Genomic DNA, 17,733 nt, shown 5'->3' on the forward strand with positions numbered 1-17,733 from the left:
TCAACTCTCCTGCGCCTCTGATGCTGCTCAACCTGCTGTGTTGTTTCCAGCTCCCCATTTTATCGACTCTGACTTTCCAGCATTTGCAGTCTTCACTATCCTGGAGTACCTGGGCTCTACTGTTGGCAATGTGAAGCTGTTCAAGGGGTAATTTCATTAATTGGGCATTTCCACTGTACAGGGTGAACTCTTTTTTTTAAAATCACAGAATCCTGTTTGTGAACTGCATATAGTGCCCAACTGTGCATTTTCCATTAAGGCCCATCATGGAGTAGACAATAGGCCCCCTAAAAAGGGAGTTCCAATGCTTACAGTACAGTCTGGACTGAATATGCTGTTCCTTGCACAACTGGAGCAGGCAAAGATGACACGTACTGGATGCTGAAGAGGTGGGTGAGTGACAGCAGGTGTCACTCCAGGGATGAAGATGACACTGCACTGGAGAAAAATCACTTCCAGCATGATAGAATGCTGCATTTTTAGGTGCAACAAGCCTGACTAACTTAACTGTCACCAACTTCCAAAGATTGGAGTTGGGTGAAGTTATCATTCATTGATTACAAATTTGACATAGAATGGATGCTCTTCCTTTTCAAGCAATGTCAAAAAGCAAATTCAGCACTTTTGTGTATGTTTTTCTTCACTTTTCTGGTTGTTTAATAGAAGTTAAGTCTAATTGTATGAAAACTTTCCAACGTTTGATGCTCTTACTTTAAACAATAACAAGATGTGACGTAATGCTGGCAGGGTTCTAATCTGGTATGGCACCAAGGACAGGTCGCCTGTGTAACTTAACACTTGTTGCCACAGTTACAATGACTGTTGATCAGACAGGTGATGATGTAAAATAGCACTGGAGTGTCGACAAGCTGAATAACAAACCTTTGCAGGTGATCAAAGTGTCAAATAGTGTGAGTAAAGTGATTAGCAAGTGAAGGGATGACCGATGGTCCAATTAATTAAGGCAGGAGAGATAATTACAAAAACAAAGATGGTGTTAGAATCCACTCACAGTTCATAGATCTTTTGACACTCTTAATTACCTGGGATTATCTTGTAATAATCTCTCCATCTATAAATTCTGTGTATGGGCACTTCCCTCCACTTCACCTGACAAAGGAGCAGTGCTCTGAAAGCGTGCGATTTTAAATAACCCTGTTGAACTATAACCTGGTATTGTGTGACTTCGGACTTTCTCCACCACAGTCTAACACCGGCACCTTCACATCATTATTAACTGGTGCAGTCATAGCATGAAGAGTTAAGAGGGAGTGGAATTCTTAAAATGCACGCAAGACAGCTTTTCAAGCCAGTACATCGAAGGTCCGGAGCATTCATAACACTTAGATTAAAGCTTCGTATGGAAAAGAACAATTGGCCTAATGTCAAAGTTTGAAACTGAGCAATGGACACTTTTAATAAGATCAGATATAATGAGGCCTGAATGAACTGGGAGGAGATATTTTTTAGGTAAATCTGTGTCCAGACAATGCAATGTGTTCAAGATGGAAACTCAGAGCTTAGAGGACCAAAAGGTTCCAATAAAGGGAAAGGGTGAGACCAAAACAAATCCTGGATATCAAGGGATCTGTGACACTGGATAAAGAGAAAAAGGCAAGTTTATGACAAATACCCAGTGATCAAACAGCAAAACCCAAGAGGAGTATAGAATGTGCAAGGGGTGGGAAAATTAAAAGGGAAATTAGGAGAGCAGAAAATGGTGATGATAACAGCAGGTAAAACCAAAAAAAGGTAAATCCAGAATTACTTTAAAGTACATGAAGGGTAAAAGGATAACTAGGGAAATAGCAGGGCCCATGAAGGACCATGATAGTAATTTCTACATGGAGCCAGAGGACGTGGGTAGGTTCTAAATGAATATTGTGTGTCGGAGCAAGGTGTTCACTAATGAGAGGGATGATATGGTTATAGAAATCATGGAGAATCATGATATAATTAATTAAATTAGTATAAACAGGAGGTTCTGACTCAGACAGTCTGAAAGTAGATAAGATTTCCAGGGCCAGCTGATACAGACCTCAGGCTGTTGTGTGAGGCAAAGGAGGAAATAGCAAACATTTTTCAATGCCTCTCTCTCTGGCCTCAGTAGAGGTGCCAGATAACCCAACGTGTGGTACCCTTATTCAAGAAGGGAAGAAGGGGTAAACCAGGAATCTACAGGCCAGTCAGTCTACCTTAGTGGCAGAAAAACTACTAGAAGCAATTTTCAGGGATAGAATTAATCTGCCCTTGGAAAGGTCATGATTAAAATCAATAATATGGCTTTATTAACGAGATGTCTGACAAATTTGACTGGACTTTTCTAAGAGGTGACCAGGAGTATAGTTAACAGCAATTCATTGGACGTAGTCAACTTGTACTTAGCAAGCCTTTTGATAAGATCCTGCAAGGGAACCTGACAGTGATGGCAAGAGCCCATAAGGTTCAAAGAAATTTAACTAATTGGATCCAAAATTGACCAAGCGGCTGGAGGAAAGAGGGTAATGGTCGAAGGATATTTTTGTGACTGGAAGCCTGTGTCAAAGGGATTCCGCAGGGATTAGCATTGGGGACCTTGCTACTTGCAGTTATATAGAGTCATAGAGATGTACAACATAGAAACTAAATCCTTCTGGCCAACTCCTCCGTGCCAACCAAATATCCCAACCCAATCTCGTCCCATGAGCCAGCACTTGGCCCATATCCCTCTAAACTCTTCCTATTCATATACCCATCCAGATGCTGTTTAAACGTTGCAATTGTACCAGCCTCCGCCACTTCCTCTGGCAGCTCATTCCAAACATGCACCACACTGTGTGAAAAAGGAGGTCTCTTTTATATCTTTCCCTTCTCACTCTAAACCTATGCCCTCTCGTCCTGGACTCTCCCACCACAGGGAAAAGACATGTCTATTTATCCTATCCATGCCCCTCATGATTTTATAAACCTCGATAAAGGTCACCCCTCAGCCTTCAACCCACCAGGGAAAACAGCCCCAGCATATTCAGCCTCTCCCTATAGCTTAAATCTTTTCTGAACCCTTTCAAGTTTCACAACGTTCTGCCGATAGGAAGGAGACCAGAATTGCATGCAATATTCCAAAAGTGGCCTCACCAACATCCTGTACAGCTGCAACATGACCTCCCAACTCCTGTAGTCAATACTCTGGCCAATAAAGGAAAGCATACCAAACGCCTTCTTCACTATCCTATCTACCCGCGACTCCACTTTCAAGGAGCTATGAACCTGCACTCCAAGGTCTCTTTATTCAGCAACACTCCTGAGGACCTTACCATGAAGTGTATAAGTCCTGCTAAGATTTGCTTTCCCAAAATGCAGCACCTCACACTTATCTGAATTAAACTCCATCTCTGCCACTTCTCAGCCCATTGGCCCATCTGGTTCAGATGCTGTTGTAATCGGAGGTAACCTTCTTCGCTGTCTATTACACCTCCAATTTTGGTGTCATCTGCAAATGTACTAACTGTACCTTCTATATTCACATCCAAATCATTTATGTAAATGACAAAAAGTAGACAACCCAGCACCGATCCTGTGGCACTCCACTGGTCACAGGCCTCCAGTCTGAAAAACAACCCTCCACCGCCACCCTCTGTCTTCTACCTTCAAGCCAGTTCTGCATCGAAATGGCCAGTTCTCCCTGTATCCCATGAGATCTAACTTTGCTAACCAGTCGCCCATGGGGGAACCTTGTTGAATGCCTTACTGAAGTCCATATAGATCATGTCCATCACTCTGTCCTCATCAGTCCTCTTTGTTACTTTGTACATGGTCAATGGGTGAACCTGGGAAGCACTGAGGATTAGAAGGGATCTTGGTGTACATATTTACTGGTCCCTTAAGTTCACAGGATAATTAGATAAATTGGTTAAGGCAGCAAGTAGGATACTTCCCCCTTTATTAGCTGAGACAGAGTATTTAAGGAGGTGGGAAGTTGTGTTGGAACTGTATCACAAGTTCGTTAGGTCACAGCTAAAGTACTGTGTGCAGTTCAGGAATCCACATTACAGGAGGGATGGATTGCATTGGAGAGCGTGCAAAGGAGATTCACCAGGATGTTGCCTGGGCTGGAGAGTTTTAGTTATGAAAAGATTAGGGTTGTTTTCCTCGGAACAGAGGAGACGGAGGGCAGACGTGATTGACATATATAAAATTGTGGCTGTAGACAGAAAATAACTTTTCCTTTTGGTAAAGATCAATGACCAAGAGGCATAAATCTAAGGCAAGGGGCAGGAGGAGGTATGGAGGGGATTTGAGGAATTTTCTTTCCACTCAGATGGTGGTGGTGGGAATCTGGAACTCACTGTAAAAGGCATAACATTCTCGTGGTATTTAGATATCCCTTACATACATCAAAGGCATACAAAACTGTGGGCCAAGTGCTGGAAAATGGGATTAGAATAGCTATGTGCTTGATTTTGACCAGCAGACTCAATGGACTGCAGAACATTTCTGTACTCTAGAATTCTGTGGATTTCACATCATTCACAAGTGGATGGAGCAGACAAACTTGCAGTTTTGCAGTGCAGCTTCATCATGTACATTAAATCATTAAACTAGGAGGAAACACTAGGGTCAAAATGACATTCCTGATCACTATTTAATTTAGCGACTATTGAGCACCTCTTCTGATCATTCAGTCTGCAAAGACAGCTGTACGAACCTTTCAGAATTATATGCACTTTTCAAATGTACTTATCAACCAGCAATAAAAATGAAGCAAGCCTAAGTAAGTTAGTTACTTTTGTTACGTTCATAACCAAAATCTGCTTCTATAGTAAAGGGTGCCTAGACTACAAATACAAGCATAAACAACATCAGAGCATAGGATTCAGAGAAAATTGATCAAGCTCACGCATGGAAAAATTGCAAACCATGTTGTATTGCTTTCAAAATAAAACAAAAATATGGAACAAACCTTCCTTAAATACCAATTTTCCTGTTTCATCAGATGCATAACAGCCAATGTACTCCTGAATGTCTGTGTGCTCGTGATTATTGATCCGCACACAATGGTTTCCTGTAGCAGCTGCCAACCAGCAGATTAGACTTGTTTTACCAACTGATGTCTCTCCTTGAATAAGTACTGGATGTATCCTTTTAGCAAAATATCAAAAAGTTATATTTTAAACAAAGAATATTTAACAAAAACAAAATCACAAATCAGTACAAGTCACAGTCAGTTGAATATACAAATAAGTACTAACATTAGTTTCCAAAAATAAAATTGTAAAATGTTTATCACCTATTGACGTTTCAAGATTAGAGAGCAGACAGATGTTTCTAAAGTGCAAACTTTTAAAATGTGTAACGCAATTACATCACCAACACTAAGTGCTATTTCTAAAGTGAGATTTTCTATAACACAGGATTACACAAGAACACAATCATTGCATTATAGAAGAACTGACTGTAGAAAAGAGACAAAATTTGAGATGACAATGGAAATTCCTGAAATTATAGTCAATTATTTATTCTGTTAAGAATACTATATGATCTTTATTTTCACATTTAACAGGAAATAGACTATTTTAAAACATGCTGTCATCTTAGCTCAGTTGGTGCTACTTACATGATCTATCGGAAGGCTGTGGTTCAAATCCTACTCCAGGGCCTGAACACATCCTTTAACATGGAAGTAGTGCTGCGTGTTTGAAGTATTAAACTAATGTCCCACCTGAGCTTCGGATTTACAATGAAGATCTTACGACATTATCCTAAACTTGGAGTACAGATTTCCCATGGCCAAACTACTAATAACTAGCATGTATGTATCAACCAATCCTAAAACAAAACAGTTTTTCCAAATGATTTGAAAATGAAAATTACATATTCCTACCCTGCCGCAACTACTCTTGCAAGATCCCTTAGGTTAAGTTTGACAGAGGGTGTCAGAATATACAACTTGTCAACAGAAGGTTCCTTATCTCCTGTTGCAATCCAGTAGCCTTCAATCTGTATAGACCGTCCTCCTTTTGGTTCTGGTATTGGCTGAAATGTTAAAGACAAAAAGGAGTCACTGCTTCTCCATTTACAAAATTAGTCCTGCTCCCAACAGAAACGGACTTGATTTCATCTTTCAAACCAAACACAACTACGCATTAAAAATCTGAAATGATGCAAAACTATGCTGCCAACTTTAAAGTGTGCTGTTGATCTCTTTTGCAATCATGAATCAAAATATAAAGTATCCCAAGGAGCTTCAGAGAAACATTCGCAAAAAGGCAAAAAACAACAACATTGAGCCCCAGTATTACAAAAAGCTTGGTCAAAGAGGCAAACTTTAAAGAGGGCTTTAAAGGGAGAATAGCAAAGTGGAGCTTCCAGAGCTTCGGTATTAGGTAACTAATGGCAGTGTTGATGGAGCAATTAAAATTGGGAATACTCAAGAGAGTAGATTTAAAAGGAGACCAGATATCTCAGAGGATTGTGGCGCTGGAAGAGATTACAGAGGTAAGGCCATGGAAGAGTTTGAAATAAAAACACGAGAATGTTAAAAATCAAGACAATGCTTGACTGAACCAATGCAGATCAGTGAATACTGGGGCAACAGCTATACAGGACTTCTAGAACGTTGAGTTATGAACAGCACAGCTATATATGACATGACATTGAAAGGCAGTATATGTATGGAGACCATCAAAATGTGCGTTGGAATAGTCAAGTCCATTCAAAGGCATTAATGGGGACCTCAGCAGCAGATGCGCTGCAATTGGAAATAGGTATTTTTAGTTGTATACGAGGTCATGGATCATCTTCAGGTCAAATGCAAGATTAAGATCGCAAGTAATTGGTCTTCCAGTTATTCAGCATTGTAAGAGTTATATCACTGAGCTAGTTATACAGAGAGTTAAATTCCTCCACGACAAATTTATACTCAAAGTACAGTTGAAACAAGTCATAAATAAAATCTGACAATGTAACTATGAAGTTAATGCACTTCTGTAAAAGCCAAATAATATCAGTTTCGTCAAGGAAACCAGCTGGTCTTACCGAGTTTGGGTTGTGAGACACCAGCCCCACACCAAAGTAGTTGATTTAACTGTTGTGTAAGTGGTCAAAAATATCCCTCAGACAGATCAAATTGCTACCACCTTGTTTGATAACTAGAGATAGCTAATAACACCAATAATGAGCATATTCTGAAAATTCAGTAAAAATATTAACAGGAAATCAAGCTCAACTTATAAAACAAAGAACTGTGAGGCTGGAGATCTGAGACAAACAAATACAGAAATTGCTGGAGAAACTCAGCAGGTCTGGCAGCATCTGTGGAGAGAAAATGGTTAACATCGAGTCCAGTTACCCTTCTAAAAGGGTCTTTCGCCAGCAATTTCCGTTTTTGTTGGTGTTAGTTTATACCAAGTTCTGTCTAAAAGATTCTTCCTCAGTCTGCAGAATGGCATATATTGCAGAGTTGCTAAAATTGCAGAAAATGAGCACTGATGACCACTGAATAAGCCTACTTTCCACATTCCAAACCAGTTAACTTCATGGATAAAAACTGAAGTAAATACCTGTTGGAGAACAGCCTTGGCATTGTTCCCAATAATATGACAGCAAATCAGTTTCTCAACAATTGGATGAGATACACGATCCAGTTGAGTAAGGAAGCTCATGCAGAAACCCTGCAAAAAAACCAGTTGTGGATAATTAGGAATTTTAAAGAAATAAGAAAATTAAGAAAAGGAAGCAGGAGTAAGCCATTTTGCCCCTCAAACCATTAAGTTCAAGATGGAACTGTTCCTGGCCTTACCCCCAACTCACTTATAGGCAAAAACCTGTTTAACTCAGCCTTCAATATCTAATTTCCCCAGGCTGTACAGCCCTAAGGGGGAGATTTCAAAGCTTAATGTGCCTCAGAAATCCTTTCATAACCATCTTAAATGAAAGACCCCTTATGTTGAGGTTGTGTACCTTGATTCTAGATTTTCCCATGCAAAGAAACATCTTCCCAGCAGCCACCCTGTCAAGTCTCTCATAAGTATATGTTTACATAAGGCCACCTTTCAATTTTTCTAAACCCTAAATAACTAACGTCTTCATATACTCAACCTTTCCGAAAAGGCAACCTCTCTATCCCCAGAACCTCATCTCTGAGATATCTCCAGTGCATAAGTAAGGAGACCAAACTGTTCGCGGTACTCTTGCTGAGGTCATTGCACTGTATGGTTAGAGAATGTATGCCATTCTTTTTTACTTCACAGGAACATTTTTGAACAATGTTCAGGAGCAGGAGTAGTGAGCCATTCAACTCATCAATCTGCTAAGACAATGGCTAATTTGGGTGTGGGATCAACTCCATGCCCTTGTAAAAATCAATACAAGTAGGGATGGGAGAAAAGGAGAGTAAAACAAACAAAAGCAGGCTGCACAATAGTGGCGCTAATCTCCCTAAACATAGTTTTTATTATTTAAACTGCAAGAAACTGGATTTGCATTTAGGCGCAACCATAAATTTTTCTCACAGGAGGTAAAATATCTTTAACTAAAATGTATGTATTCAAAGATATTACAAATGCATTGCTTGTTTCATGTATGCAATAAAACGTGAACAAATTTACTGCCCTATTTAGTTCACATGTTAAGAATGAAGAAATGGCATTCGCTAGTTACCTCATACAATGACCTTTGAACATTGTTGCACGTGTTCAATGCTGCGAACCTAAGAGCTCGGCACAGAGTTCGAAGACTGTAGTGGGGTCTATGGCCTGTACCATCCATTAACTTGACATTTTTCTCCTTACGCAGAGATAAGTAAAACCTAATAAAGACAGACTTACTTTCAGAGGAAGACGCATATGTAAAATAAATTGACATTTCCAATAAAGTTACGATCCAACTAATCTCTTCAATGTGCCACAAAATGTAACAAATTTGCACGTGTTCCGTATATTCATAGTAACAAGAACAAGCTGCAGTGAATTGGTAACACTGAGCCCATCTAGAAATTGGGATTTGGTGAATCTCCATTTGTGTGTGTTTTGGCTTTAAACAGCATATCATTTCACACCAATTAAGGGACGTGCAAGAGTGAAACTCAGGGTTCCAGCCGAAAGTATTAAATGTCATCATTGAGCTGAATTGGTGTCCTTGGGGTTCATAAATACAGATTAGATCATACAGTTTAACGTATGGATTTAGAGGTTGAATGTACAATATCTGAAATGTGTTTTTTTGGGCTGACTTTATAACAGGTTGTTTACTGTGTCATTCTCAAATGTTGGCTTGTTATAGTCACAAGACAGAATTGACATCAGCACAGAAAACAAGCCAACAAAATGTCCAACAAGTTGACCTGAATTACCAATCACAACACTGCAGTGTAGCAATAAGGATGTTGTCATAGGACTTAACAGAGCGGAGGACAAAACCTTGAAGCAATAGAAGCCAAAGCTTCAGCAACCCAATCAAGGCAGAAACTGGAGAGAGCTCATCAAGGAGGAACACAAACGAACAATATCATTGATTTCTCTCTTTATCATTATGACAAGCTGACTGCTTTAATAAAAAAAAATGCAACCCATGCTGCACAGAAAATATTGCCACTCCATTATGTAAATCCAAATAGAAAATTGTGCTTAAAATTATCTTCATTGCTAACATTTACTTCTCTTCCCACCTCCTCCCAACACTGCATGTACTTCAAAACATCTCCAGGCAGAATCACCAAGTTATTCTTACTCAATAATGCCCTGAACAGTTTTCTTGCTGACATTTAATCCTTTTAGGTAGTCAGATATGAGGATTCGGAGATCTCCTTCATCTTCAAGTTCCTCGACATACAGCTCTGTGAACCTGTCAATATAGAAGCAAATTAAAAATATCAGCACAGTGAAGACTTGAAAATTAAAATGAACTGGGGAAAGCTAAAATGAGGACCAAGGAAGAAACCAATAGCATGCGAGCAGTCTAGTGACAATCACAAATTACACGTGCCAGTACAACAAGTAATTCAAGAGGCAAATGGGAGGTTGAATCTCATTACAACATCATTACAAGGTTTTGCAAATAGGAGTAAAGATATCTTATTACAACTGTATAAAACCTTGTCGAAACATCACTTAGAGTACATACTTCCTCTGACATGATAGGTCAGAGGCAGCATGGATTTATGAAGGGAAAATCATGCTTGACTAATCTTCTGGAATTTTTTGAGGATGTAACTCTGAAGATGGACGAGGGAGATCCAGTAGATGTCGTGTACCTGGACTTTCAGAAAGCTTTTGATAAAGTCCCACATCGGAGGTTAGTGAGCAAAATTAGGGCGCATGGTATTGGGGCAAAGTCCTAACTTGGATTGAAAGTTGGTTGGCTGATAGGAAACAAAGAGTAGTGATAAACTGCTCCATTTCGGAATGGCAGGCAGTGACCAGTGGGGTACCGCAGGGATCAGTACTGGGACCGCAGCTTTTTACAATATATGTTAATGATACAGAAGATGGTATTAGCAATAACATTAGCAAATTTGCTGCTGATACTAAGCTGGGTGGAAGGGTGAAATGTGATGAGGATGTTAGGAGATTACAGGGTGACCTGGACAAGTTAGGCGAGTGGTCAGATGCATGGCAGATGCAGTTTAATGTGGATAAATGTATGGCTATCCATTTTGGTGGCAAGAACAGGAAGGCAGATTACTACCTAAATGGAATCAATTTAGGTAAAGGGGCAGTACAGAGAGCTCTGGGTGTTCTTGTACACCAGTCAATGAAGGTAAGCATGCAGGTACAGCAGGTAGTGAAGGTGGCTAACAGCATGCTGGCCTTCATAACAAGAGGGATTGAGTATAGAAGCAAAGAGGTTCTTCTGTAGCTGTACAGGGCCCTGGTGAGAACACACCTGGAGTACTGTGTGCAGTTCTGGTCTCCAAATTTGAGGAAAAACATTCTGGCTATTGAGGGACTGCAGCGTAGGTTCACGAGGTCAATTCCTGGAATGGCAGGACTACCTTACACTGAAAGATTGGAGCAACTGGGCTAGTATACCCTTGAGTTTAGAAGACTGAGAGGGGATCTGATTGAGACATATAAGATTATTAAAGGATTGGACACTCTGGAGGCAGGAAACATGTTTCCGCTGATGGGTGAGTGCCGAACCAGAGGACATAGCTTAAAAATACGGGGTAGACTATTTAGGACAGAGATGATGAGAAACTTCTTAACCCAGAGAGTGGTGGCTGTGTGGAATTCTCTGCCCCAGAGGGCAGTGGAGGCCCAGTCTCTGGATTCATTTAAGAAAGAGTTGGATAGAGCTCTCAAGGATTGTGGAATCAAGGGTTATGGAGATAAGGCAGGAACAGGATACTGATTAAGGATGATCAGCCATGATCATATTGAATGGTGGTGCAAGCTCGAAGGGCAGAATGGCCTACTCCTGCACCTAATGTCTGTTGTCTTGTTACCCAAGGAAAGATAGGTGGAATAGAGGGTGCATGACAAAGGTTCACTAATGTAATTACGTTATTGGGATAGAGAGAGGGACATATGAGGAAAGGTTAAATAGATAAGGCCTTTAAACTGTTTCCAGTTTAATTGAATGAGAAGTGATTCCATTCAAATACATAAAACTCTTGCAGGGATCAACTGGGAAAATGCTGAAGGATGTTTCCTCTACCCCAGGGAGGGAGATCTAGACCAAGGAGACAGAGTCTCAGAGTAAGGAGCAGACTTTTCAGGACTGAGAAAAGGGAGGAATTTCTTCACACAGTGGTAAATCTTAAGTTGATGTCAAGTGTTCATACAGTCTTATGGTCTAACAGATTTTAAGCCCAAGAATAAGAGCGATGATAATATTAATATTTTTAAAAAATGCATTATAACCAATTCCATAAATAAGCAACAGCAGATTAATGGTAGTGTCATGAAAAGTAGTCATTGCTCATTTGGGATAAAAGGCTTTCCATTCAGAACCAACAAACCAAATTCAGAGAAGCATATTTGGAATGAAACAAAACTCAACACTTGAACAGAACATAATTAACAAATAATTCAAAAGAAACAAAGACAAGTCCTCAAAAAGCAATCAGTTTAAACTACAATAAATAAAGTCATATTCTTCAGACAAATACTGTCAGTGTTCCTAAGACTAAATATCCTAAATAGCTAAATGAAAACCAGAACTTGAGAGAGCAAGCATGGCAAATTCCAAGCTCATACATTTTAACTCAAACCTAGGCCATCCAACCAGTTCAATTTCCTGACAGTTTCAGAAAACATTTAACATAAATATCTCATGACATTTTTCAAACATATTAACAATCAGAAAATAGACATTAATAAATTTGTATATGGATCTCCAGAAGATAGTCTATGTCCTAGGTTGACATTTCAACACAGTAGTGAAGAACCACTGCATTAAAACTGTTCCTTCCTTTAATGGGTCAAAAACTGCAGTACCCCCTGTGTCTTATGCTGAATTGGGCAGATAAGATCCCATGGCACCAAATCAATTGCAAAGAATGCTTCTACTGTGAAGAGAAGTCAAGTCCTCTCCTGGGAAAGAGCTGTACACAAATCCAGAAAGAATGGCTTCTCTCTTAACTACGCATGCTGGGTAAAAGGCTCTAAAAAGGCCAGTGGTTCAATAAAACTTGCTGCTGCCACAGGCTGACCAATATACTGATCTTATGGGAATCTGGCGAGAATAAAGGAAGGCGAGAACAATGGAAAGTACCAGTGATCCCAACCCTGTAAGGAGTTCAGTGAGGGTGAACTCCTTACTGTAAGGGTGTAGGAATAACTTTATTAGTCAGTCTTTTCAGGAAACAACAAAGATGATTAATGGGGATAGGGTAGTGGGTGAAAGTAATCCATGTTATTTGGTATTAGGCCTGAGAGTGGGTGGGAGTGGGCTGTCGGTGCTAAAAGCAACCCATGCCATGACAGGACCGTGGCAGGATTTGCACATGGGTCCCCAGAATATTACCTGGGCCTCTGGATTAACAGTCCAGCAATAATGCCACTGGGCCATTGTTTTTGCCAGAGCCTCAGAGGCTGAGGAGTGAACCAATACTGTTAAATACAAATTAACAAGCATGAATGGGGTGGTTAGTTGGAGTCTTTTTCCCTACGATGGAAATGTCAAATACTTGGGTGCATACGTTTAATGACAGCGAGAGCGAGAAAGTTTAACAGGAGATATGTAAGGCTACTTGTATTTTCTAAACATACAGAGGGTGGTAGGTGCCTGGAATATGCTGCCAGCAGAGGTGGTATAAGCCAACATGTTAGCTAAATTTAAGAGGCATTTAGATAGATACATGATAGACAGGGAAGAGAGGGATATGGACAACGTGCAGGCAGATGGGATGAATTGACATGTTGAATGACATCATTGTTAGCACAGACACAATAGGTGGAAGGGCCTGTTGCTGTGCTGTACTGTTCCATGTATTAGATTTTAGTTACCGGTTCCTTATGCCTGGTGGTAGGTTTTTCTTTCCCACGTCCGTTGCTGGATTCATGCAGGCAAATAACCTAAACTCTGGATCACGGTGGATGGGCTCTGCAATAGAATAATCCAAATTAGGAACCTCGTACTTATACTGTAAACAATTACGTAGAGAAGAAAAATTTCTACTTGGGGTGCAAAGTGATGAGCCAAACACAAAATTACTTCACTTTCCAAATCTTGAAATCACCATGTATATTAAACTACATATTAAATTATGGACAAGTGACAGGATGTGAGTTTTGATTAAAAAGAAAGGCAACCTGTAAGAGTTTCATGTGAAATAACTACATAAAAATAAATAAGTTAGAGACAATGTTGGACACAAAAATAAATCTTGTACCAGTATCTCCTCTGTCCAACAGCACAAGTGAGCTTGTATTCCCTTCCAACAGTCCACTCAGACATTCCAGAGTTTCTGCGGAAGCCAAATTGATCTCATCCAACAAGATCCACTCCCCTTTCTTCACAGCTTGTGCTAAGGTACCCTAGTGAAACAAAAAAAAAGTCAAAAGAATGGTAGAAAAGAAAATTGAAATTAGTCACTCTGAGATTAAGTGAAAAATTAGGGTACTAGTTAAATCCAGAGCCTCTAATTTCAGACTGAGAAAAGCAATTAGATTATTCAAGCCTGGTAACCATTGAACGGTCCTTGCTGGATATTACAAAAGTGGATGTTAGATGAAAATAGAAATATGTTCAGCTGTGATACTGTTGCCTCTCTCCCACTGAGGCAAAACAACCTATGTTCACACGCTGAGGAAGGTGGAAGTTCGATTTTAATAGAAGTATCAAAACGCAGGTTTATCAGCTTCCACTGTTTGATGCATTGCTGAGAAACATGGTGTGAAGTTTTAATAGATGCTAACATCAAAGTAAAATTAGTCATAGATCTTGCATACTGCATTAGTAAATAGAGACCACTAATCACCACGACCAAAAAGTGGCCAACCATAATTCAGCAGATATAGAACTTAATACAGGAAAAGTTATAAAAGACAGTAGTGAAAAAGCAGGGAAAAAAAAACCTGAGAGCCATCAACTCCCATTTAAAGATAAGCCAGCTTTGCATTCTGAACAGAAGAACACAATGATTCAACATATGACTCCTGCAGCTAGACAGTGATTTTACTTTGGATTTTCTCAGTTCTTGCTATTCTACTGACTTCTGTGTTAAGCTGGTTACTATGATTTGGAAGAGAAGTTCCATATTTTAAGGGAATCAAGAATATTACAGAAAACTACTCAGAATCAGGAAGCCATGAACACTGATTAGCAATCAAGGAGTACAACATTAGACAAGAATGATGAGAACACAACGGACTTAGTTAAACACAAATGTGACAGCAACTTCAGGCAAGTGCAGTTGTGCAGCTAAATATGAAAATCTGCAAGTTATTGAGCAAGATTATGCGATCTGTACCACTCATCTTCAAAAATTGGCAAGTCACATTCAGCTGTATTGAACTTTAGTTAGGCCACACTCCCCAAAGGATACAGAGGCTGTGGAGAGGGTACAGCAATGTTGCCTGATTTGGAGCTATGAGGAGAATTGGACAAACTAGGCTTATTTTCACTTGAATGTCAGAGGCTGAGGGGTGAACTGATAGATATTTACAAAATTATGAGGAGCACAAATAGAGTGAATACTCGGAGTCTTGTTCCCAGGGTAGAAATGTACAGTACAAGGGGACATAGATTTAAAAAGGTAAAAGGATAAAAGTTTAACGGAGGTGAGGAAGACAAGATTTGTTTTCCCCTTCAGAGGGTGGCGAGTGCCTGGAATATGCTGTCAGAGGAAGTGGTAGAAGCAGAAACAAATAGCAATGCTTAAGAGGTATCTTGGCAGATACATGAATAGATAGGGAATAGAGGGATATGGATAGCACAGAGGCAAAAGGTTAACGGTTTTTACTGCATGATGTGTCAGCGCTGGCTTGCTGGGCAGAAGGGTATTTTCCAGTATTGTACTGAACTGTTCTTTGTTCAAAATTTCTTTTTTTTTTTGGCAGGGCAGCAGAGTCTCATTTATACAGACTTTAGAGTTTACAAAAATACCAAATTAATTTGCTTACTTTTTCTTCATCTCTAATATATGTATGTTATCACATTCAATTCATTACTTGAACACAGCAGCTCCTGCTTCAGCCTCAGCACTAGACAACAAAAATTCTTCAATTTAACTGGTTATGGGAGATGCATTGGTTTCCTTTAGAAGGGCATTTGAAACTCAAACTTGCAGCAACTGTGGAAGCAGGACATTCAGCCCATCGAGTCCACACTAACCCCTCCAAATAGCATCCTACCTCGACCCACCTTTTTAATCCGATCTCTGAAATGCTGCATATCCCATGGTTAATCCACCTAGCCTACACATCCCTGGACGCTATGGGCAATTTTAGCATGGCCAATCCATCTAATCTGCATATCTTTGGACTGTGGGAGGAAACCCACACACACTCGGGGAGATTGCACAAACTCCGCACAGACAGTCACCCAGGTCCCTGGTGCTGTGAGGCAGCAGTGCTAACCATTGAGGCACTGTGCCACCCACTGGATGAGAAAAGGTTTGTGGAAAAGCCATTGAGCTAGGGCACATCTAAATCAATAGCAGATGCCACTCATTTGTTCATGCAAATATCGGGTTCAGACCAGAAGTTGAATCATTGAGTTATTATATGAGGTGTCAGTCATTTTCACATCTTACCTCCACAAAAGCAAATATCAGTGATGATTCAGCTCGTTTCATTTGCTGCTGAGCCTGGGTCAGGCGCAGACCAAGTAATTCCCACTTATCTTTCAGCCAGCCTTCTGAGATAAAATATAACAGTGTTTGAAAGACAACAAGAAATCTGGAAATCTGAAGAAACTAATTCCAATAGCTTCTGCAAATGTGAATCATACACAAAAATCAGCAAATGAACCATTTTCTCCCCCTTGCTTTCTCTTCCTGCCTAATATCTCCTCAAGGAGAATTTGAGGACTACAAATGCTGGAGATCAGAGCTGATCATGAGCCCTTCGTTTCTCCTGCTCCTTGGATGCTGCCTGATCTGCTGCGCTTTTCCAGCAACACATTTTCAGCACTAATATCTCCTCAATTCAAACTTACCTTTTCTCTCTTTGCTTTGTATGGGATAGAACGTCGAACAGATCATTCAATATTCCTGTTTAATTTGCAATCCTTTAATCTCATGGGTAAATGGGATACTTTATTCCATTGTACACCCAGGACTCCATTGCCCTTGCTGCATTATCAGCTCACACTTCCAATTAGCTTGTATGCAAAAAAGAAGTTTCAATGGCAAATCCACATGCACCAACCCAGACAAAAACAAACTCAATCCACTTTTAATTTTTGTTCAATTTTGCTTCCAGTTGAGGCCATTTTCCATGGTATACTTTAACACAAACTAAAAAGAAAGATTGGGGGATTACAGTTTGAATGGAACAAAGTTTCTGCCAGAAATAATTCTGTATTTTTCATCCTTTGTGGTTTTAAAATTAGACCTTACAGTAAACACGGACAAGCATACTTCCACCAGATTAGTTGTCCTCCTCTTCCCTCCCAAAGATCCAACAAAAATTAAATACAAGCTTAAAATTAATTTTTTGAAAATAATTAAAAAAGTTTCTCACTGTCTTCCTTAGGCTTTAACTCTTTATTGATGGCGGTTTTATAGACGTGCAGCATCAGACGGAGTAAATCCTGCCAGCGCTTCTGTTTACAACACGTTTGAACGTGGCCCAAAAAAGTAATGTTCTGCTTCCTAGAGTATGTCTGAATAAAAAGCTCTTCAAATGCTTCTCGCAAAGGCAGCATAAGTAGTTTACGGTCCATAGGTTTGTACCTGAATACAAATCCCAGATGTTAGTCAAGTTACCAAATACTATGGCCACACTGTTGACACTTGAGTAACAGATGTTTCTTTTTGCCCCCCGCACCCCCGTTCCACATTTGAAAACACTTTAAAAAATTTGTTCATAGATGGAGGTGACAGTGGCTCTGCCAGCATTTATTACATGTCCTGATTGCCCTGGTGATGAACTGCCGCATTACTTGGGGTGAAGGAACACCCAGTGCTGTTAGGAAAGGAGGTCCAAAAATTTTGACCCACTGAAACTGAAGGAATGGCAACACTGATCCAAGTCAGGATGGTGTGTGACTCAGAGGGGAACGTGCAGAAGCTGGCGGTCCCTTGTATCTACTGCACTTGTTCTTGGAGGTGGTAGAGATTGTGGTTTGGAAAGAGCTGAAGTCGTC

General features: G+C 40.0%; 1 protein-coding gene across 5 annotated transcripts in view; it reads right to left on the bottom strand.

Moving 5' to 3' along the window:
• Nucleotides 1–17,733, bottom strand: part of mdn1 (midasin AAA ATPase 1) — a 189,269-nt gene that overhangs the window by 135,934 nt on the left and 35,602 nt on the right. For 3 of the 5 annotated variants that reach the window (XM_072553754.1, XM_072553756.1, XM_072553753.1), the window contains exons 16-24: nucleotides 17,109–17,320; nucleotides 16,178–16,281; nucleotides 13,814–13,958; nucleotides 13,428–13,524; nucleotides 9,706–9,819; nucleotides 8,638–8,785; nucleotides 7,539–7,649; nucleotides 5,861–6,012; nucleotides 4,940–5,118 (exon numbers count right to left, since the gene is read on the bottom strand). In XM_072553754.1, the coding sequence (XP_072409855.1) occupies nucleotides 4,940–5,118; nucleotides 5,861–6,012; nucleotides 7,539–7,649; nucleotides 8,638–8,785; nucleotides 9,706–9,819; nucleotides 13,428–13,524; nucleotides 13,814–13,958; nucleotides 16,178–16,281; nucleotides 17,109–17,320 (1,262 nt within the window). The remainder of the gene's footprint in view (nucleotides 1–4,939; nucleotides 5,119–5,860; nucleotides 6,013–7,538; nucleotides 7,650–8,637; nucleotides 8,786–9,705; nucleotides 9,820–13,427; nucleotides 13,525–13,813; nucleotides 13,959–16,177; nucleotides 16,282–17,108; nucleotides 17,321–17,733) is intronic. The other 2 variants (XM_072553757.1, XM_072553755.1) reach the window with 1 other exon arrangement.

This window comes from Chiloscyllium punctatum, chromosome 3 (genome assembly GCF_047496795.1).
Source record: "Chiloscyllium punctatum isolate Juve2018m chromosome 3, sChiPun1.3, whole genome shotgun sequence".
NCBI classification, from domain to species: domain Eukaryota; kingdom Metazoa; phylum Chordata; class Chondrichthyes; order Orectolobiformes; family Hemiscylliidae; genus Chiloscyllium; species Chiloscyllium punctatum.